Consider the following 22,167-nt stretch of genomic DNA (forward strand, 5'->3'; position numbering starts at 1 on the left):
ACGTCCTTTGAGTATGTAATTACAATAGCTCACTGAAAGATTGGTTCAAACAGCAAATGGGTAGTCAGTTTTTCAGTTTGAAAATAGAATATTCTGGTTCCTATTCAGACGGGACGGCAGTGCTATTCACGACCATATTCCTCTTCGAGTTTTGATATTGTTCTTACAGAATAGCACTACTGATTTAAGCCCTGCTACAGGTGAAGATTGTAAAATTTTTAAAAACAAACAGAGATTAGAACACGCGGACATAATCGCCAGAAATATTCAAGTTAAAATAAATAGTTTTTAATAAATTATTGAGCTATTTTCGATTTTAGCCTTAAAAATTAAGACAGACATACGTCGGAAATTTAAAACATAAACTGAACCTAATTTTCGTGCAAGAAATGCAGTAATGGCACGGTGTTTATAACATGTTAATCTTAGCGGAAAAAAGCTTGGGTAAGCCCAGGTTACTGGTGGTAGATCTTTGTGCAAGCTCGTCTAGTTGTGTGCTTGATTTGTAACTATAATTAATCTCGTGTTCAGCAGTGAAGGAGACCATCATGAGGAAACCTTAATGTGTCGGATGAAAATGTGTCACATATCACCAACCTGCAATTAAGCAGCGTGTTGGAATATCCTCCAAGCCTTATCCTCAAAAGAGAAGTTAACCCAGGTGTCATAAATTTTATTTTAATCCGTAGTTTTGTTACAAAAATGTCATTTATATCGCATTTAGTTTATTTACTGCATATGTCTCCTCCTGATACCTGATATAAAAGCACTTCATAATAAGTATTTGCATCACTGTTACTTTCCACCTCGCCTGACACTTGGTAACTTCATCGACGTCTGCTTATTCTGGCTAATCGGGTTATCAGTTTCAGTTGAATGACTAGTAAAGTAGTATCAAAAAAATCTTAAAATAAATGAGAAAACTAAGTCTTCGGTATGATTACATGTAATTTCACATTAACACATTCTTTATTTAATTATATATTCAATTGTAATTGTATTGTGTTTTTACTGGTAGTAGGGCTTTGTGCAAGCTCGTCTGGGTAGGTACCACCCACTCATCAGATATTCTACCGCAAAACAGCAGTACTTGATATTGTTGTGTTTCGGTTTGAAGGGTGAGTGAGTCAGTGTAATTACAGGCACAAGGGACATAAAATCTTAGTTCCCAAGGTTGGTGGCGCATTGGATATGTAAGCGATGGTTGACATTTCTTACAATGCCAATGTCTAAGGGCGTTGGTGACCACTTACCATCAGGTGGTCCATATGCTCGTCCGCCTTCCTATTCTATAAAAAAAAAAGTATTAATGTAATTTAAAAAATAAAAAAGTCTCAATAATAATATTTAATATTTCACCAACTTGTATTTACATGATTACTTATAATATACTGATCTATTATCAAACAACAATTTAAAAACCATAAATATTTCGGGTGTACTTAAACAGATTTATGCTCAATAAGCATTAAGTTGAAGCTTACGCGGTCTTTGGCCCGATCATCGTTTTATTTGAAACTACGGATGTTACAGATAATATAAATTCATGTGACACAGATAACAAATGGTTCCAGATAACAAATTAATGTTATCATTTCTATCGTAGCTTGACAAATAAAACTTAAAATTTATCCACTAAAAAAAACTGCTGGAATGCTTACATACAAGAATCTACATTTATGCACGAACAGCCAATTTTACGTACCGTCAGATTTTAAACCATAGCACGAGGTGATAAATTATATTTTCAAGCGAACAACAACGACAACATTATATGTACAGAGCTATGAACACTGTAATATCATTTTATTTCTTTATTCAGTCAAACCGGAAAGCCTTTATACTGGTGTAGTTTTATGATTTAATATTGGATTAAACTTATTAAAAAATCCAATAAAATTTTCCTTATTATATATAACAATAAGAATATAATCAAAAGTTATTTTATAAAGATAAAAATAATACTGTAAAATAATAATATAAATGTGTGCGACGATTGAAAGTGTGTAGAAAAAAAAAATTTGCACCAAATGCACAAAACTATTAAAAAATCATATAAATAAAAATATATAAAGGTTGGGATTACAAAGATTGGCTCCAATTTGACTGCTTGCACTACAAAAGGTTAAATAGAAGGATTCTAAATGGAATTTAGAAGAGCAAGTCTTCGTCTCCCTCGTCGAGTAAGTTCGCGATGTTGTCGCGCACATCTCTGCTAGCCAGGAGCATTGCAGCTTTTTTCTGTAATGAAACAAAAATATATTTTAATTGTTACAAAAATAGTTAGTATATAAGTCGGCCTTTAAAGTAATAAATTCAGTGGTCGAAATTTGTTTTTAGTAATTATTAGTAGTAATTTATTGTTCAAATTTGAATATTAGAAGGAAAACGATAACAGGTCGGGACCCCTTATCTCGTGTTCCTTTATCCATATTCAACTTAAGTTCTTTTGATAATTTGAATAAAAAAAAAAACAAAAGAAAAATAAACGGTACAAATACAAAAAGATGGGTCGGAAGAGACTGCCAATTCTTAATTGTGTATAAAAATACAGACAAATGTACTTACAGCTTCCGCCTTATCTTTAATAATCTTCTTCTTGTCCTGAATCTTCTTGAGCCGGTAGAACTCCTCACGTTCCAACTCGTCCAGTTCGGAGATAATATACGCAAGTGTACGCTCCAGCCGGGGGATAATAACTAAAATGAGACATTAAACTTAGATAAATTATATGAATAAGAAATACAACTCCAATATACAAATATATTGGTATAAAAACAACTACTGGATATGTGAATATATATTAAAATTATATATTAATTTATATAATAAAATATATATTAATTTTCTTAATTTAAAAATTAAATTTATATTAAATTAAATTATATAAATGAATTATATTTTTTTTTTTTTTTTTTTATAGAATAGGAAGGTGGACGAGCATATGGGCCACCTGATGGTAAGTGGTCACCAAACGCCCTTAGACATTGGCATTGTAAGAAATGTCAACCATCGCTTATAGCCAATGCGCCACCAACCTTGGGAACTAAGATTTTATGTCCCTTGTGCCTGTAATTACACTGACTCACTCACCCTTCAAACCGGAACACAACAATAATATAATTTCATGCACCTATTAAATATAAAAAATGTCTTGTTTTGTAATTACTTATGATTAATTTATAAATGGAAACTGTTTTGGTTTAAGAATTGTTTTATATTTTTTATTTTATTGTAATTATTTCACTGTTTGTTTCCTGTAACTAACTAAATAAATAAATATTAAAATTATATAATAGGCTTAAAACAGTTCTCAAATAAAGATCTTTATTCTGAAAAATCAATATTATAATCTTGCTTCATTTACTAAATCTAATGGTTTCTATTACTTAATTCATAAAGAAACGAATATTACCATGCTCAATAGCATTAACACGCCTATTGGTGACCTTGATAACCTCATCCAGAGTTACGAAAGACGTCTGCAGGGACGCCAATTCGACGAGCAGTTTTACTGCGCTCTGGAAGTTCTTCTTCAGCTTGGTGAGCTGCTGGCCACCTCGGGCAAGACCAGCCAACTCATATGTATCCGAACCATCTTGGTATGACTCAAAGATTGGGAGGGTGACACCTGAAAGAAGCATTTTGATATAAAATAACCGGATTGTCAAAATCGTATTATTTAGATAAGTATTTATTATTCATTAATTATTAAGTTATTTCAGTACTCGGAAAAAACACTCAAAATCAGTAAATTTACTTCTTGATACTGAAAGTATTTATAAATATATATAAAGTATATATCAACAGAGTTTATTTAAATATATTCAAAATGATTTTAATAATAAAATAAATAAAAGTTAAAATTCAGTTTGTAATTGTAAATAAAAGTTAAAATCATATTTTGGACAAAATATCTTTCATTAAGCAGACATAGGTACTTAATTGTGATCACAAGTATTTAATTGTAGGAACCTACCAGCAACATTGTCTTTCTTGGATCGGATCTTAATTTGAGCCTTAGTAACGTTTTGCAACACAACTTGATTAAAATCTCCTGTAGTGAACTTAGCCTCTGCCAATGAAAATGCAGCCTCTTTCATTACTTCACCCATAAGGGTTTTAGTCTGAAAGAAATAATAGTGCATAAAAATTTAAATACCTCTTTATTATCTACCAATTTGGATTGCTGTTGCCTTAGAACAGCATTCCACCTGTAAAATTGCTATTTCAATGCAGATAACTTGGCATAAGCCAATCCCACTAAAACTGCTTCAAAAGTACAATTTTACAGGTGTATTGCAGTTGGAACGAAAACTGTGCATTTAGTGTACACTTAAATGTAGTGAAGACATTGGTAAAACATGCTTTATTTATAAGAATTTATTCTTTATATATTATTTTATTTATGTTGTTATAATACAACTAGCTACCTTGTTATCACTTGCATTAAGCAATTCAAAAATGGTATGCATATTTTCTCGAAGAATAACGATAATCGTTTAATTCCTATTAGAATCTTTTTTTTACTTAAAACACAAACTAATAAACTAATAGAAGATTATATTTTATCTTTCACCTGGAGAGAGGATACAGAAAATATTATTGTAGAAATGTCCCCAGCAACTTATTACCTATTAGTATCTATGTTTAATATTTTAATGTGATGAATGCATACTCTTATTAAGAATATATTGACCAAATTAATTAGAATTATGTGAATATAAAAAGGCAAAGTATAGTTTATATTTGATTTTAATCCTCTTCCATCAATCTATACTTAACTTCGCAATAAACTGATCCAACAGATTTTAAAAATCAAAAATTCAAATCATTAATTTGTCTACGATATTTATTTGAATTTTGAAAATAATTTAAGAAAATCTAACAGGTTTATCAATAAATGTTGTTTATGTTTAAAATCAATGATGACAGAAAAAGAAATAAAAATGTTTAAGAAAATAGCTACTAATTAATTATTATATATTTTTAGTAAATAAATTGTAAAAAATATCCTGACTTAGTATATACAAATTAAGTGCAAAAAAAAATGGGTCATAAGAGTAATAATTGAAATTCTTGCTTGTTCTTCTGATTAAAAACTAACTACTTAATGTACCGATTAGTTTCAAAGTAACTATTTTATCATTTAACTTGAAATTTATTACCAAACAGAAATTTTAATAAAGTAAAATAATGTAAATTTTTATTTAAAAAAAATTATAACTTTAATTGACATTTTGAATTTCTTCAAAAAATATATTTCATTGGTTTTTCTATTAATAAAAAAAGACCATCTTACCTCAATAATTTTTCCCAGGATCATACGGAACCTAACTTGTAAAGCATCTGCTTTCTTTTTCAAGAGACCATGGCCTTTCTGTGCTCCAGCCAGACGGGCTTTTATTAACATTTGAGCCCTAAAACGCAAAATAAAAAATTGTATCATCTTCGAATAATTTTATTACAAAATGTACTATTAAACCATTCTATTAATAATGTTCAACTTACCCCCGAGACGGGAAAATCGCTAATTTATCTTTTCCAGACATATTGATTTAGGAAAATATTGGCGTTTTATCCCTATTCAGGATTTTTACTCCCAATTCCAATCACCTGATGACAGAAGACAAGTTGGTGATAAATGTGTGTCTATGGTTGGTCTTGTGATCTAGTTTGTAAAATTTTGAATTCAGTATATGTATCCGATTTAAGCAAAAAAAATCATAACATTACATTTATACAATTATGAACAAATCTAAGCATTATATATATTATAACTCAATGAACCATTTAAATGTTTTTTTAATTAATCAGAGGATTCGTAAATATATTTTTTTTTTCAAATAAAATCTACCAATTTTATTTGTAGCAATCCATAGTGAGTTACGTATAGAGTAGGTACCGTCATCGTTAATGACATATGTTGTTTCTGATTGTCAAACGTAATTTATATTGTTGTCAAACAAATAAATGTGAATTTTACCGTATTAACTATTACAAAATAATAATTAAATATCATATAATGTTTGGTCTTACAAATGTTATGATAAAACATTAAGATGAAAAATTACGTTTCTATTTTTAAAATATGGTATATGCTTATAAAATATTTAAATAAGAAAATCTAACTTCCTAATATGGATGAAAACATTTCACTAAATTTATGCAGAATTTGTTTAGATAATGGGGCCAATATATCCATATTTGAAAATAATGAAGATGAAAACTGTGATATACAAGCTAATCTATCCTTATGTTTGAAAGAAAAGGTATTTATAAATATTAAAATAAATAATTAGGTATTTTCATAGCTTAACTTGAGCTGAAACTCAGCATTAGTTTTTAAATTTACAGATAGAAGATATAGATGGTTATCCACGTTTTATATGTCAGGCATGCAATGATATATTAAATGTGGCATGTAATTTTATTAATAAATACAAGAACACATGTAAAATATTGGCAAATGGATTAGATATTATAAAGCATGAAAATGAACTCAGTAGTGTAAGTTGTAAAGAACAATCCGAGGAAGAGATTGAATTAGAAAAAATAAAAAATGAGTATAAAAGTGATGATGATGAATTAAGTGATCATCATCAAGATTTTTTTAAACCATTACAACTTAAATTTAAGTTAAAGGTAGAGAAAGAAAAAATATCAAAAGTTATAAAGAAGAAAAGAAGTGTTGCCAAAACAAATAGTAAACAAATCACAAATAAAATAGCTTCTTCTATATTAGAAGGTGAATTAGCTTGGAATGGTGAAGAATGGTGGTAATATTATATAAATTGTATTCTATGAAGTCTACCTGGCTTAACTATAACCCAATTTCATACCCATTACAAATAAAAAAACTTGATTGTCTGGAAGCCTAAATAACTTAACATAATAAGAAATTTGAAGTATTTCATTTTAATCACTACATTTTTATCCAAACATGTGTAGATTATTAATAATTTTCAAATTCAATTATCTTTTAAAATAGGGTTACCAAAATGTTTATAATATAACAATATAATTTTTCTTTTTAGTTTAAACTCCAGCAAAACTAAGCAATTATCCCAAGAAAAATCAAAACTGTTAAAACAAAAACCTGAAAATCGAAAAAGGGTTAAAATAAAATTACCTAAAACAAAGAAACCAAACCCACCAAAATTATGTGATTTATGTGGTGAAGTATTTAAAAGCCAGGATAAATTATCAGTTCATAAGAAAAATGTGCATTTCAGAAACCCCGTCAAATGTGTACATTGTTTACGATTATTTGTATCTGATTATTACTTAAACAGACATATGAAAAGAAAACACGACGCAGATAAAAAATTTATATGTGCAATTTGCGGACGAGGATTCGCCTTTAAGGGAGAACTTAGTAGTCACAATAAAAATGTTCATAACAAACACTTGAAACCAAAGAAACAATATAAATGTAAATTTTGTAATAAATTATACAAGTGTGCTAAATCTGTCATTGTACACGAGAGATCGGCTCACACAGGTAATGTATTACTTTTCCTTTGCAAATCCTGATTTTGGCCATGTGTAAGGGAAGGGTCAGGCTAAAAGTTGCCTATGTCCTTGCTCCGGGTTAAAGCTTGCACCATCCCAAATGTCATGAAATTAGTTTCAGTAGTTTAGCCAAGAAAGTAAAAGAGGGATAAACAGAGTTACTTTCGCATTTATTTAGTTTATAGATTGTCTCTAACTATTACTAAATATGTTTTGTTTTAGTGTCCTTTATATTACATTATAATTTATTATATATTGGGTTGCAGGTCAAAGGCCAGCTGTTTGTTCTGTATGTGGAAGTAGTTTCTATCATGATGACTATTTAAAGGAACACATGCGACTACATACTGGGGAGACTCCATTCAAATGTCCCATTTGTGACAGGGGATACGCTCAACGATGCAATATGAAGAGTCATCTCAGAATACATAAAAGATCAGAGCTTGATGCAGCTACTTTGAGTAAACTGAAACCTAATTATTTAAGACTTCTAAAGGCATGACTTTATACACATTATTATAAGTTACATGACACTATATTAGTGTCCAATTTGAATAATACTATTTATAATTATTATTCTCTTAGATAACAATTTCATTTTTTATTACAATTTTTTTTTTAAAGTAAACAATTATCTTTACTGTCAACTTATTACACTAAATTTACAGAAAAATTAAGCAATATAAACAATGTTTTAAACAATTATATTCTAAAACAAGGTAAATTACTAACTAGATTTTTTTTATTTATTATGATATAGATAAATTATATCGATTGAGTTTGACAATTTATATTTTTAAAATCAGAAAGGTCGTATATATGTATTTAAAAAAAAATAACTTTAAAAAAGGTGCAAATGTTATTTATATTTAATAATTTGTTTCAAATATGAAAATAATTATTACCTAAATATATAGTTAAAATAATTGATGATCACAGGTCATATTTAAAAAATATTATATGTTTAAAAAATTGTTAATAGATTTAATAATTATTTGTTGCATTTTTCATTATAAGATGGTAATGTTTGTTTCCAAGCTGTAGATTATTTATGTAATGTCTTCAAGACTCCTTGCTATGTTTAAACATTTTGTTTTTTTTTTTTTTTAAATAAGTAAACAGGTGTTATAAAATAAAAAATATATATTTTTTAAACTGATTAAAGTATTTCAAAACCCTTAATGGATTTCAATACTACAAAAAATAATTTACATTTTGAAATATATTTTATATCATTATTTTCTTCCCTATCATTTACAAGACGAAACAAAACCTATTAAGCCCATTCCAGCAACCTGAAAAAAAAATGAAATGCCAATTTGATGTATTTACAAATATTACAAACAGTTCATCCATATATGGACTAGACAAAAAGAAGAATGCAATTTTATCTATTTGTGCAAATATAAATCAAATAAGTCTTCTACAAATAGCAGTCATAGAAAAAACATCAACAATGACCTAGTGAATAGCTGCCATGTTATTATTAAAGGATTATAATTATTATAATGAATATCTTAGTCCTTTTGCAAGTTCACAGTATGATATTAAATTCAGAATAATGTCTGAATTAATTAAGAAATAAAATAATACTAACTCTTTTTAAGAATATGATAAATCCTTCATGCACTTCAATTTTCTTCTTCACTATGTGACAGAAAGCTTACTTTATTCACTTCAATTTCTTTTAGCTTTAACTTATCACCCTTTAATTTTAGTTCAATTGCTTCCAATCTTAATTACATTCTTCTGATGTATTGTCTCCTTTCTTTATCTAAAATAATATCCTGGTACATTATTCACACACGGCCATTTAATCCCAAACTAAGCAGATACAAGCTCTGCTATGGAAACCAGATAACTGATAATTTTCTTTTGTAAATACATACTCATACAGATAATTACACCCAGACTCAGGACAAACAGACATGTTCATGGACACAAATGTCTGTCCTGGATGGGAATTGAACCCATAACCTCTGGCATGAAAGGCGAGTATCTACCAACCACACCACTGGCCTCGGCCTTCGGCCGGCTCAGTCGATTTTTTTTTTAATTTAGATGTATTTAATTTTTCAGTGATAATAAAATCTTTTACTGTTCGTTCTGAAATATATTTTTTTATAGAATAGGAAGACACCCATAGACATTGGCATTGTAAGAAATGTTAACCATCGCTTACATCACCAATGCGCCACCAACCTTGGGAACTAAGATGTTATATCCCTTGTGCCTGTAATTACACTGGCTCACTCACCCTTCAAACCAGAACACAACAATACCAAGTTGTACTGCTGTTTTGCGGTAGAATATTTGATAAGTAGGTGGTACCTACCCAGATGAGTTTGCACAAAGCTCTACCAACATTATTTTTTAAAACTGAGCCATACTAAGTAAATGGTATTCTAAAGTTTAAAATGTTACTTAAATATTTGTATATTTAATGATATGTTTATTTAATTATATGTATATTTAATTACCTTTCATTGGATCAGTTTACACCATTACTTTACACCATTTGTAAACATTCTTTTGAACTCCATTATCAACATTATTTTGTTGTATCACAATGCGTTTCCAAAAAGTGTGTCTGCTCACATTTTGTTATATAACTTGCCGTTAATAAAATTCTGTTTCCGCCTAATAATTCTAGTAATTTTACCATTTGAGCCTGACTAACTCCGCCGCCTCTTTTTTCCCGAAACATTTCGTCCATAACTGTCAACTGTAAATTAGTATAAACAACAATTATGTACCAATTTTTTATTAGTAATTTTGTATTGTAAACATTAGTGGTCATACATTACAGTAAAATATTAATTTTATTATTTATTTATTTTTTCAACGTTTCAATTTTCAAAAGCTTTAATCAAACTGTTATTTACACTTAATATTTATTTACTATTTTTACTTTTTCAAAGTTATGCATTTTTTTAAGTGGCGCAGTCCGTAATAGTTTCGTTAATTGTAAAGATTCGATTAATCGATAATTGAAGAAGATATTTAATTCAAAAACTTATTACTGCACAATATGCAGTTATATTTTATATATTTATGCCTGAGCGGTGAAATTAAAAAGTCCAAAAGTTTAAACACAATTCTCAACATTATCTAAGTACATGTTTTTTTTTCTTAGGCTCCGAATAAGTCCTTTATTGCTTTTTGAAAGTTAACTAATTTAATTAAAAGGATTGTAGCCATAGCTTATAGGAAATTAGAACATAACTATAAAAATATATCAAGAACATTTTAATTGTCATTTTAGTTGTCAAATGTCAACGCTTAGAAGTAATTCGTTTCAGTGTCTTAAGCTTTTATTTTAGTTAGTGTAATAAACGTAACTTCTAATTTGTTTTTCAAAATTTTTTAGCATACAGCTAAATTATCTTATTGAAAAAGTATGTTGCGCACTAAAATTCATATAGCGCTAAGCGCTATCGGTGCAATATTAGGATTGTCTGCTTTTATATGTTTTTGCATTGTGTATGCAAACATTGAAGCTGGTATGTGGGCGTTATTGTCCGGTAAGTGTTTTGACTTTATTATAAGATTTGAGTGCTAATCTTTGTTTTAAATCATGCCTTACGAATAACTATATTGATTACCTACTAAAAATACAATTATTGCTAAATATATTTTTTCTTTTCTATATGTTTTATACATTTATATATACATAGATAAAATAAATGAATCAGAAGTTGTAACTAAAATGATATTGATTACAAAATATTTTATGTAGTGTTTGTCTTATAACTATTAATTTGATTTCAGGTATACATGCATCATTAAGTTTTATGCTGCATTGCCACTATCTGAAAGAGTCCTTGCATGTCAACTTTTCCAGAAAGTCTCTCCAGTATTTAGGAGATTTTGGCATGGTCGGTTTTGTCTCTGGAACAGCGCTTACACTATTTTATTTGTTTTTAGAAATCTATTATAAAGCTGGTAAGTAACATTTGAATGTCGGTTTATGATATAGAAAAATAATAATAGATTTTTATTTTATTTTTCATTCTCAGATATACTACCCATACAAACAAGCATAATCATCCGCATGATATGGTCCTTCATGATGCTTAAATGGGGTCTCTTGTTATACATATTTACAAAAAAATACCTACGCACCTATAATGATCACCAGCTATTCTCTGAAAACCCACACATTGAAGAAACATAATTGTAACAATTTTAAATTTATTGTTTGAATAATAATCACTTTGATGTAGTTAAGTAGTAAGATAAGTGATTATTATACTACTACTAAGCTATCTCAAAAACATATTATAACATTTGTGTAAATAAATGTATCTAGTTTATATATTATGGTATTGCGAATACACTTTAAAATGTATCATTGAATTATAGTTTGAATAAGGAATAAATAAAATAATGGCAACAATTCTTGTAATAAGAGTGCATCTTGCCTTATTATTTTCTTTTTTGTACTATTTAATACATTTTCATACCTTGTCTTTTTTACTTTAATGTTTAAATAATTACTTATGAATTGAAAATTTACTGTACTTGTTATTTAATTCTTATCTATTTTATATATATATATATCTTTATTATTTTTATACACTTAAAAACTACTTAAACATTATTTATTAAATCAATGTTTATCCTAATTTTTCATTTATTTATATTTATTTGCGGCATGGAAATAAATGAAAAATTTTGCTTGTAACTTTGGCTTAATTTTGCTTGTAAATGCTTACGTTAGAATAAAATTTTGTGATAAAATTGATTTATATCTGTAATTTATATGAAATTGACTGAAATTGAAAATAAATGTAGTGGTATTAAAAATGCTTTATTATTGTTTTTTTTTTTAAATATTGGATGGTAAGTTTTGTAGCTCTTTTGTTTTTAGTTACATGATTAAAGTTTGCAGTAGTTTTTTTTTTGCATTTACTTTCTAAATTACATTATTGTATTTTGGTTTTGATGGAATCTTCATAAAGAAAAACCAGGGTATGACTTAAGGCATTATTTACGTTAACTAGTTAGTGGTGATAGTAAATGTCTCAACCTGAAAATCTTATAAATAGTATTACTGTTAAGATTGAAAATTTTATTTACTATTTATTATCTTTACATGATGTGTATTGTGATTAGATAAATAGAAAAAAAAAACTTGTTTTTTTAGAAAATTTGTTTTATTTCTCAACTACAACTTCGAAATTAAATTTAAAATTAAATCGAAATAATTTTAACCCAAATTTAATTACTTTTTTTTCTGAAGGGATCGAAACTGAAGTGATTGTTATCAAACACCCATCTTGCGCTAGCGCATCCCGTTAAAGTTGTTAACAGCGTAAGAACTTATAAGAAAGATGCGTTGAAAACATTCAGTGCAAAGACAAGCGAGCGGCGCGCCACACGTGAAAGGATTGGCGCGTTTGAAATTTAAAGACGCGCGGGAAAAATGTTAGAAACTTATTTATATGATTTTGTGTAAAGAAATTAATGAAAACATATTTAGTGTTGTTTTTATATATAGTACATGTGGATTATTTTAAAGTAATACTTTGATATTGGTAAGTGAATATAAATATTATATCAAGTAATTAATTGTGAAGGTACAATCGTTATGTTATTTCATTATTAGCTTGTCTAGCATTCTTTGTATGTTACTTTTGTGTAATTGTTTTTTTTTAATAAAAATATTTTATTTAAAAAAGTAACGTATATTTGAAGTATTTGACTGACAGCTAAATTTTATTAGAATCCGTCCTACCGTTCGAGCGTGATTGATTAACAAATATTCAAATTACAACGACACTAAGGATATAAAATGTACTTTAACATATGATAACTGTACCATATTCAATAATCGAAAAAGATTTATTTTATGTCATTTTATTTGCGAAAGTAAAAGAGTACAATAACGTAGAATGTAACGTAAGATGATTGGATGTTTTTTTCACATAAGATAGTTTTTATAATAGCTGTCGTTTTTTTTTAAACTACATTGACTATATTGCATTTGTAACAAAAACTTGACTTCCCGTAATCCCAACAATAGTAAGAGTACAATAGAGATTCGTGAACTTAAAATCATGTTCAAAATATGCACACAAAAAATGTAACAAGTTGAATTGGTGATTTTTTAAACACAAACGAAAGTTAGCTTATTTACTAGATTTTTCATTGGATGTTTATATTGCTACTAAAGAAAAACTGATTTTTTGAGGTAATAAGAATCGATAAATAAGTCGTCAGATAGTAGGCAATCATAAAAATTAATAATAACACGCCATAAAATAAAGAAAATCTAAAAAAATCTTAAAACTTTACTTTTTTTTACAGTACAGAAAAACATAAAAATCTTATTTTTTTATTATTATTTTACTCTGAATAGCTTTGAAATTGAAATGATAACTTCACTAGACATTGACAAAGGTCAACGATATCTAAATTAATTCCTTTTTTCAACTCGAAGATTATGGCTATGGGCTTTCATTAAGTGTTACTGTGATTATTAGACTATTTGTTAAAATATACTATCTTCAAAAATAGGACTTACTAATAGCAGGTATAAAACTCGTACTAATTTTTTATTCGCCAATAAATGTAAGATTATAACAATAAAGTTAGTTAAAATGAATTGGCACGTAGGTTGTCTATTACCAAGTAATTTAATTAAAAGTTAACAAAAATATGTATTATTTTCGAAGTTTAGTTAAAAGCTTATTAATTTTATTGAGAATTCTCCATTTGAAAGCCATAGACATTGTACTAGAGACATCTAATGGGGGCATCGTTTGAGCATTCGTTCCGTTCCGCTGAGGGCATCACTAATGGTTCGGCGTTTGTTATTCAGGCGGAGCAAGGTGCAGGAAGAGGAAATTATGTAAACATTCTAATGATCGCGTTTATATTATCATTATTCTCGAGATTAATTTATAAACTCTTTTTATAAAACAATAGAAAAAAGAATTAGCTATTCTATTATCGAAAATTAGTTCTTTGCTGTTTTGAAGAAAAAGCCGAAGTGAAACTTCAAATATGCTTATAAGAAATAAAAATATATATAAGGTATACATATTGGTAAGTAATGTGGATAAATTGCATTGATCATTATTACATCATTGATGTAATTTAAAAAAAAAATATTTTTTTATAGACCTTCATATTTTTATGTAGGTAAGTGAAAGCTTATAATTATAATGGAAATAAAGTGGGTACCATCCTGTAAGTATGCTGTAATGAATGAATGTTATTTTTCAAAAAGTCAATATCTATGAAGAAAAATCTAGGAAGTCGATTTTGCCGTACTTTTATTTTTGCAAGACGTATTGATTTACAACTGCTAGTATATTTAAGTTGGATGAAAATACTGTAACTCGGGAACATCAGCAATTGAGCTAATCCAACTTAGAGTGTAGATTACGAACTCTTTAATTCAAGACACAAAAAAGCTCCCCCGTTTTGGTTTTTGTTAGTTTGATTTGCCAAGTCCTATCTAATACGCCAAAGAAACCGTGTTTTTTTTTAAGTTCATAATTTATAATCTCAAACAGACACTTACTTTAATCTACTATATATTTTTTCCCTAAAAAAAAAACAATAAAAGTTTGCCTGAATGTTCGCTGCAATTGACACCTACCACAATCCAAAACCATTGAAATTTAGAGCTTTATTGAACCCAACGCAAGAGAAACATCAAAATTGATTTATAAGAAAATACATAAAAAATTATACGCATGAGTTAGAAATATAAAAATATATGTAACCGAATTGAGAACTACCTTCTTTTTTTAAATCGCTTAATAAAGAAATCTGTTTGTAAACAGAGGTATAAAAGCTAGTGAGCTGTTTTGTCGTTGCCTCTTTTTACATATCTGGCATTCAAAAGTGAAACTGATCCTATAAAAACCTCGAATTGGTGGGACGAAAACATACAAATCTATGTAAATTACTCACTCAATTAATCTTAAAATATAAATAACACAATTGAACACATTTAATAAATCTTAAATCGCGCCAATAGTAAATTATTTACTTTACCTTTCAGGTCCACAAACAAAATGGCGGTTTGAGATTAGCTCTTTTTTTAACAACGCCGTTGTAGGGCTAAAGAAACCTCCAAACTACATATTATATATTTAAATATAGATAATATGTTCAATCGTTAAAATTTTATGGTTCTACCGACCACTTGTGATTTTGATTAGTCGGAGGAATTTGCTCAATTGTAAAACCCATCGTAAAACGGCTGGATTGAATTACGTGAAATCCTGATTGAACTGCTTTAATAGTTACAACCCATATAATAATTCTAAAAGTAAAATTCTGAAATAACTTAACATCGACTTTTATGTTACTTTTTATAATGGACAGTAATTCGTCTAATTGCATTCTATATAATTATATAAAACTAGCAGTTTCCCGCGGGTCAGGATGCCGATTTTTATTATGAAAGATAAGAATACCTAGGCATATTAATTTTATTTACCAATGGATAAGGAATCCAGCTCCCAGGCTATCTCAAAGTCAAATTTCATTCTAATCGGTTCACTGGATTAGTCGTGATGTGCTAATGAACAGTATTACTTTTGTATTTGTAATAAATATAAATTACTGTATTATGTATATTATTACATGATTACATAGATTTCTAGAAATCATAAACACTAATGGTCAACCCAAGTGCTATATTATTTATAGTCAAATACTTCTAGATAGGCAAAACCGGCTAACTAAACTAGGCAGCCGACACAGATCTCAATACATAACAGTACTCTAACTTAACCTGCTTAGTTTATGTCCAAGATTAAGCTGTTCGTCTCGTTATATAAAGCATTTGATAAACACGGTGGACAGAATGAGGTGACTATGAGTTGTGGCTTAGAATCCGGAACCGGATTTTCAGTCTGGATAAACACCAACCACTTGATTGTAGGGCTAGTGCAAGTCCGCCTGGGGAGGCTACTTCTCAACATATATTCTAACGCTAAGCAGGAATACTTAGTATTGTTGTCCGGTTTGAAGGGTGAGTAAACCAGTGTTGAGTGTACAGAGTACAGAGTGAACCAGTGTACAGAGTGAACTACAGATAAATGGGACGTAACATCTTAATTCCCAAGGTTGGTAGCGCATTAGCCATGTGAGGGCTGGCTAACAACTAACTACGCCAAAATCTATGGGCGCTGGTAACCAATTACCCACTTGCAAGTCTGTGTAACTGCAATAAAAAAACCGTAAATCACAAGTGGTTACTTATAAATTTTGCAAAATTAGTTTTTGATTTGTTTTATAGCTGAATGTTTTAAGTGTAGTTACAACATATAACCTAGTCGCATCGTTTTGGATAAAAATGTTTGTCATAAACAGGTGATGAAATCATGGTTATCAATAATCAGCTGATGGCTGGAAGTACGTATTGTTAATTATTTTATATAGCCCAAAAGCTATGAAAGTTATCAATATATATATATATATATATTCATGAAAGTTAGAATGGTGCTACACTACAGCACCTTAAATTCTATCTTTCAACCGATAGCCTTTACAATTGATATATTTATATATAAACACAGGCAGGACGTCTGCCGGGTTCTGCTGGTGTATAAGATACGATAGAAATGGAATATTATATTCATTCTTCAGCCTACAATAATTTTTATGAAATTTACAGTTTCACAATTATAATTAATTTTCCAATGCGTGACTAAAGAAGCAAATTTTCGAAATGAAATATTTCGCTGTCTTGATTTATAGTTATAATTTATATATAAACATAGCTCACTTAATTATTGTAGAAATTGTATTACATAGTTCAATTGAGGTTATCGTGTGTGGTAATTGTTCGATAGAGATTTACAAAATATCCGCCGTACCTTCGACCATTGTACCTGTCGGTCCTATTGTAGAACATCTTACATTGTGTTTGTTACAACACGCCATTAGTACATACTAATAAAACGTATGTGTTTCTATTAACAAGCCTCCCGTGGTTTTGTTCGCTTTAAATTAGTTAACTACTAGAATTTTTAATTTTAAATTAAGAAAGTTTATTTTTTAATTGACTATAAAAGTATTAATTACTAAAGGGGTATCCGGCAAAGAACCTACTCAAACATAACCTTGTACTTGTACAGACGTACTGACAACGGAGAATTAATATATAGAATGTAATTTATTTTACATGTGTGTGAGTGAAATCTATTGACTTCAATCTTTCGAACCAGTGCACAATTTGGACGTTTTGAATTTTGAACCAGTTTCTCCAATTGCTTGGTTATCGAATAAGCTAACATTTTGCACACACTTTTTGTATTGATAAAATTACAATATACTAAATTTTATTTTTGTATGTTATTTAAAGCTTTAAATTAAAAATTTTTAATAGTGTGAAAATAGCATTAATATTATTATCATTCTTAGCATTAATATTATTAGCATTAATATCAATAGCATTTGCTGTTTGTAAAATAAAATTGTATTTTATATATGTATTCTTGTCAATTACTATTACGTACATTGCCAGGTGAAATGTTTCGTGACAGCTCAATACAAAATGTAAACGAATTAGACTAAACAAAACGTAAAGAAAAATTAGATATACGTGACGCGGTTGACTTAAATAAATGATGTTAAGTGACACAATAGGTACATTGAAAGTAAAACTGACAAAACCAATGTACTAACGGACTACGACGTTCATTTTTTCAATCGAATTTAATTATTTATAATTAATTTTGATAATATATCTCTATTTATGATACGATACTATTTCTATCCTCATTAATTTAACTTCCAAGGATCTTACTTCGCCGACATTCAAAGCGCCATTTTTTCATGAAACCATAATGAATAAATAGATTATTACTTTAGATTTGGACCAATGATCAATTCAAGATCTAAATTGTTAATTTATATTAACTCCTTCTGCCATCGGAAAATACAACCTACAGCAGGTAGGTACAGCTCTGAAATATTGCAAAACGAATACTTTATTAAAATTTTTGACCATTCAAAGTAACGAGGTCAGATTGATGTCCTTCTGTGTACATTCTAAGTGAGTAATAAAAATCGAGCTAAGTAATTTTTATGCACCAAATAACGTTATTCGCTGAAAGATAATACGAGGGAATTCCGTAATGATCGTCTTGTAACGTAACGCCATATGAACAAACAATTTGAATGATATTTTTTTTATCAAATCATCAATAATATTATTGTTTAATAAAATAGTTAATATAAATCTCATACGTAATCCAATGTATAATGAACCTAAGTAATAACAAGTTTTGATATTTGTTCGACAGCAAGACGTAATATGATATTCAATCAACATACTCAAATCATGTATTTTTATATTGCTATTGACCGCGCGTTTTTTTACAATTAAATATAATATATGTAATACATATATAGAAGATAGCTACTTAAATTAATATTCACTATTGGTGACCGAACCTGAGGTTTTTAAAATCAACAACTAAGCATCGTCATTCCAATATGCAAATACCTTTGATATTACCAATGGCAATATTTTATGTGCCTCGACTGCCTCGTTGGTTTAGTGGCTTGATGTAAGGCCGCAGACCCGGAGGTCCTGGGTTCAATTCCCAAGTCGAGCCAATATAAAGTTATTGGGTTTTTCTGACAGATAATTCTCAGTAGCATCGTGTGTGTCGTGTGTACACTCCCGTGCCTCGGAAAGCACGTAAAGCCGTTGGTCCTGCGCCTGAACTCTTTTCGGTCGTGTCGGATTGCCGTCCCGGATTATGAGAATGAGGAAAGAGAGAGTGCACCTGTGTTTGCGCACACGCTTGTGCACTATAATATCTCCTGCGCAGTTGGCTAATCTCTCTTGAGATTGGCCGCCGTGGCCGAATCGGTCTGGAGCATATTATTATTTTATGTCTTTCTGTTTTAAGACATATAAAATTACTATAGATAGTAGGGGCTTGAAAACAAAGGCTTGAAATAGGTAAGTACTTACATAGTTCTTTTATATTTTATTAAATGTATTGTTTTTATATTATAATAAATACGTTAAGAATATATTCTGATTCTCAAAATCATTATTATCATTCGTTGAAAGTACCCTCAAGTATAGATTCGTATCTCGTAATAGAAAGTGAAGAGAACTTACAAACCTTTTATGTTACGTAATTACACGTTAGAAATGGCAAATTACTAAAACACATAAAAGGAATATATAGAGTTACGTAATTGTTAATTTCAGATAAAAATGAATGGTCATTTTTCTAGAGTAATTTATTTTCGAACATTTAAGTATGCTTGTTGTTACGAAGGATTTATAAAGTATTGTTTTGTTTTTTACTTATTTATTTTATTGAATTTAACTCAAAACTATTCATGGCCATTTTTTTAAAGACGTATCGTCTTGGTTTTATAAGATAAAGGACTTATAAACATACCTATCATTGAAATAATATGATAATAGTATTATACGTTTATATATTGTATTATTTCAGATACAACATATGATGATGGGGAGATTTTATTTTTAATTTTGTAAATGAATAATTATTATAGCTACCTTTTTTCTTTAATTTACGCATTACGCGTTTCCCGAACGGGAACAGTGGGGGGGGGGGGTGTGGGGCTCGCCGGTGTCCAAGGCGCCGAGTGCACCCCGAACATCGGAATACCCACTAAAAACCAGCGGTACCCTTTCCGTCTTAACGAGGAGCGCCACGGGATCGCTTTTGCATGCTACCGTATTATAGCTACCTGCCCAAGGTAGCTATAATAATTATATTTAATTATGATAAGCTCCAGCTTAGGATTGCACAAAGAATGCACGTCGAAAAAGATATTACATAATTAATCTGTTTCCTAAATATGTTAAATAAATTATTCGCACATTCATTCGAAATCGACACTCGTAATCATGTTCAAGTACATCGATTTGGTATCTACTTTCTAGATTACATCTTGAATTTAAATCTTGTCTTACGTGTTTTTTTTTTGCACAAATATCGTGGGTTGGATCCTCGCATTTTATTTGTTACCGACTTTTCGTAATCGCAATTTGCATTCAAGGAAACGTTACGTTAAGTTACTTTTACAAGTTTGTTTATTACTGCATATCCTTAGAGGAATTTAAGAATGTACAAAACGAACTATTACGGGGGCGCAAAAGATACTGACCACGGAATTATAACTCTATATAACACGATATAATAATTCTTAATAGGTTTTTAAATTTTTATTAAATAAATCATCAGCAATATCACACGTCGTATTATTTACTAAACAATATAATATTATGTAAACATAAACTAATAAGTTATTTTATTTATAATTACTAACTATTAGTGATAAGGCCTTTTACATGTATTTTTTGGAAAACTTGTAATTTTTGTAATTGAGTGTTAAAGTTTTTTTTTTTATATAGAATAGGAAGGTGGACGAAAATATGGGCCACCTGATGGTAAGTGGTCACCAAACGCCCTTAAACATTGGCATTGTAAGAAATGTCAACCATCGCTTATAGCCAATGCGCCGCCAACCTTGGGAACTAAGATTTAATGTCTCTTGTGCCTGTAATTACACTGGCTCACTCACCCTTCAAACCGGAACACAATAATATCAAGTATTGCTGTTTTATCTTTATTAAGTAGGTATCATACTTTTAGAGTAGGTAATACAATATTAGAAAACTGACTAACTTTCTGTCTCTCAATCCTCAGATGATCTAATATATGTAATGCATACTGCGTGATGCGTCTCAATGCATCGCCTGTAAGTAAATCTTATTAGAATGAAATGCAGATCCAGCGATCCAGCGGTGACGCGCAACGACACACACTTTCATCACTTACGCAACCGAATACGCTCCGACTGATTGCTAATTAAATAAATATTTAAAGCGTTATAATTTCGAAATTACATCGCTTGGCAAATATGTAGATTTTAAATTAATAATTTCTGAATAGAACGATTTGCTTTTTTCTTCATATAATTATCATATAAATGATAATTATAATCTTTTAAAAAAAAAAATATACATTAAAACGTAGCGCAAATTAGAATAAGTATACGGCAGAATATTTTTTTTAATTTAATTATTTTAATTGTAAAGATAAGAAAGCAAATTGGCCTGTACTTGTAGAAATAATGACTATTACTGCCTCAGCCTTACAGCCAGTAATTCGCCTTAATTTAGAAACATAAGATGTTATATGGCTAAAAGGTATAATTTTATTTGTGCCTGTAATTACACTGAGAAAAATTCTACTAAAAAATTATCACTTTATCGCAATCGAATTGAAAAGTTAACGTTGCCGTTTAATCGTTTTCCTATTCTACTAACATAACTATCCAGTTCCGGTTCCGTCAAAGTTGGGTCGGAATAGAATCGTGAACATAACGTAATCGTTATTAATTAGTAGAATTGTCCTAGAATCCCAAATTACGAATCAGCTGATGTTTACTTTTGTGAGGAATATAATTGGGAACGTATCGTAATACCTACATTAATAGATTTTGCCTCTAGGGGCTAATTCTACTAACAAATTTTCACTTTATCGCATTCGAATCTTAGTCAAAGTTGGATTAAATACAAGCCCAGATTGACGATTCCGATCGAAAAATAATAATTCATGGTACGGCTATTTGGCGCTACAATAATTGATGCGAAACTTAACTTAATTATTAACATACAAT

At 29.2% G+C, this 22,167-nt stretch overlaps 4 protein-coding genes and 1 long non-coding RNA gene across 6 annotated transcripts in view; 3 read left to right on the forward strand and 2 right to left on the reverse strand.

Annotated features, from left to right (window-relative positions):
- Positions 1-1,332: 1,332 nt before the first annotated feature.
- LOC126769622 (V-type proton ATPase subunit D) lies at positions 1,333-5,658 on the reverse strand. Its single transcript, XM_050488496.1, has 6 exons — positions 5,512-5,658; positions 5,303-5,420; positions 3,980-4,127; positions 3,416-3,631; positions 2,569-2,699; positions 1,333-2,241 (listed from the first exon to the last, which is right to left on the reverse strand). Exons 1-6 carry the CDS (start codon positions 5,550-5,552, stop codon positions 2,152-2,154), a joined length of 744 nt encoding a protein of 247 aa, XP_050344453.1. The 5' UTR covers positions 5,553-5,658; the 3' UTR covers positions 1,333-2,151.
- A 306-nt stretch (positions 5,659-5,964) lies between these two features.
- On the forward strand, positions 5,965-8,181 carry LOC126769600 (zinc finger protein 626-like). 2 transcript variants are annotated; one of them, XM_050488469.1, is made up of 4 exons: positions 5,965-6,272; positions 6,358-6,776; positions 7,038-7,504; positions 7,782-8,181. In XM_050488469.1, the coding sequence occupies exons 1-4, from the start codon at positions 6,141-6,143 to the stop codon at positions 8,015-8,017; spliced, it is 1,254 nt and encodes a 417-aa protein (XP_050344426.1). In that variant the 5' UTR covers positions 5,965-6,140; the 3' UTR covers positions 8,018-8,181. The 2 variants fall into 2 exon arrangements, with proteins under 2 accessions (XP_050344426.1, XP_050344425.1); XM_050488468.1 differs by having other exon boundaries at positions 5,966-6,272; positions 6,358-6,779; positions 7,782-8,180.
- Positions 8,182-8,747: 566 nt separating this feature from the next.
- Positions 8,748-10,294, reverse strand: LOC126769653 (uncharacterized). The gene is made up of 3 exons (XR_007669406.1): positions 9,996-10,294; positions 9,113-9,289; positions 8,748-8,810 (listed from the first exon to the last, which is right to left on the reverse strand). It is a non-coding gene; the product is annotated as an uncharacterized LOC126769653 (long non-coding RNA).
- Positions 10,295-10,780: 486 nt separating this feature from the next.
- LOC126769640 (heme transporter hrg1-B-like) lies at positions 10,781-12,658 on the forward strand. Its single transcript, XM_050488526.1, has 3 exons — positions 10,781-11,039; positions 11,287-11,460; positions 11,535-12,658. The coding sequence occupies exons 1-3, from the start codon at positions 10,916-10,918 to the stop codon at positions 11,690-11,692; spliced, it is 456 nt and encodes a 151-aa protein (XP_050344483.1). The 5' UTR covers positions 10,781-10,915; the 3' UTR covers positions 11,693-12,658.
- A 100-nt stretch (positions 12,659-12,758) lies between these two features.
- LOC126769415 (uncharacterized) overlaps positions 12,759-22,167 on the forward strand; it is a 36,888-nt gene continuing 27,479 nt past the window's right edge. The window contains exon 1 of the mRNA XM_050488179.1: positions 12,759-13,055. The gene's annotated coding sequence lies outside the window, so the exon portion shown is untranslated. The remainder of the gene's footprint in view (positions 13,056-22,167) is intronic.

The sequence above is a fragment of the Nymphalis io genome, chromosome 7 (assembly GCF_905147045.1).
Source record: "Nymphalis io chromosome 7, ilAglIoxx1.1, whole genome shotgun sequence".
Taxonomy (NCBI): Eukaryota; Metazoa; Arthropoda; class Insecta; order Lepidoptera; family Nymphalidae; genus Nymphalis; species Nymphalis io.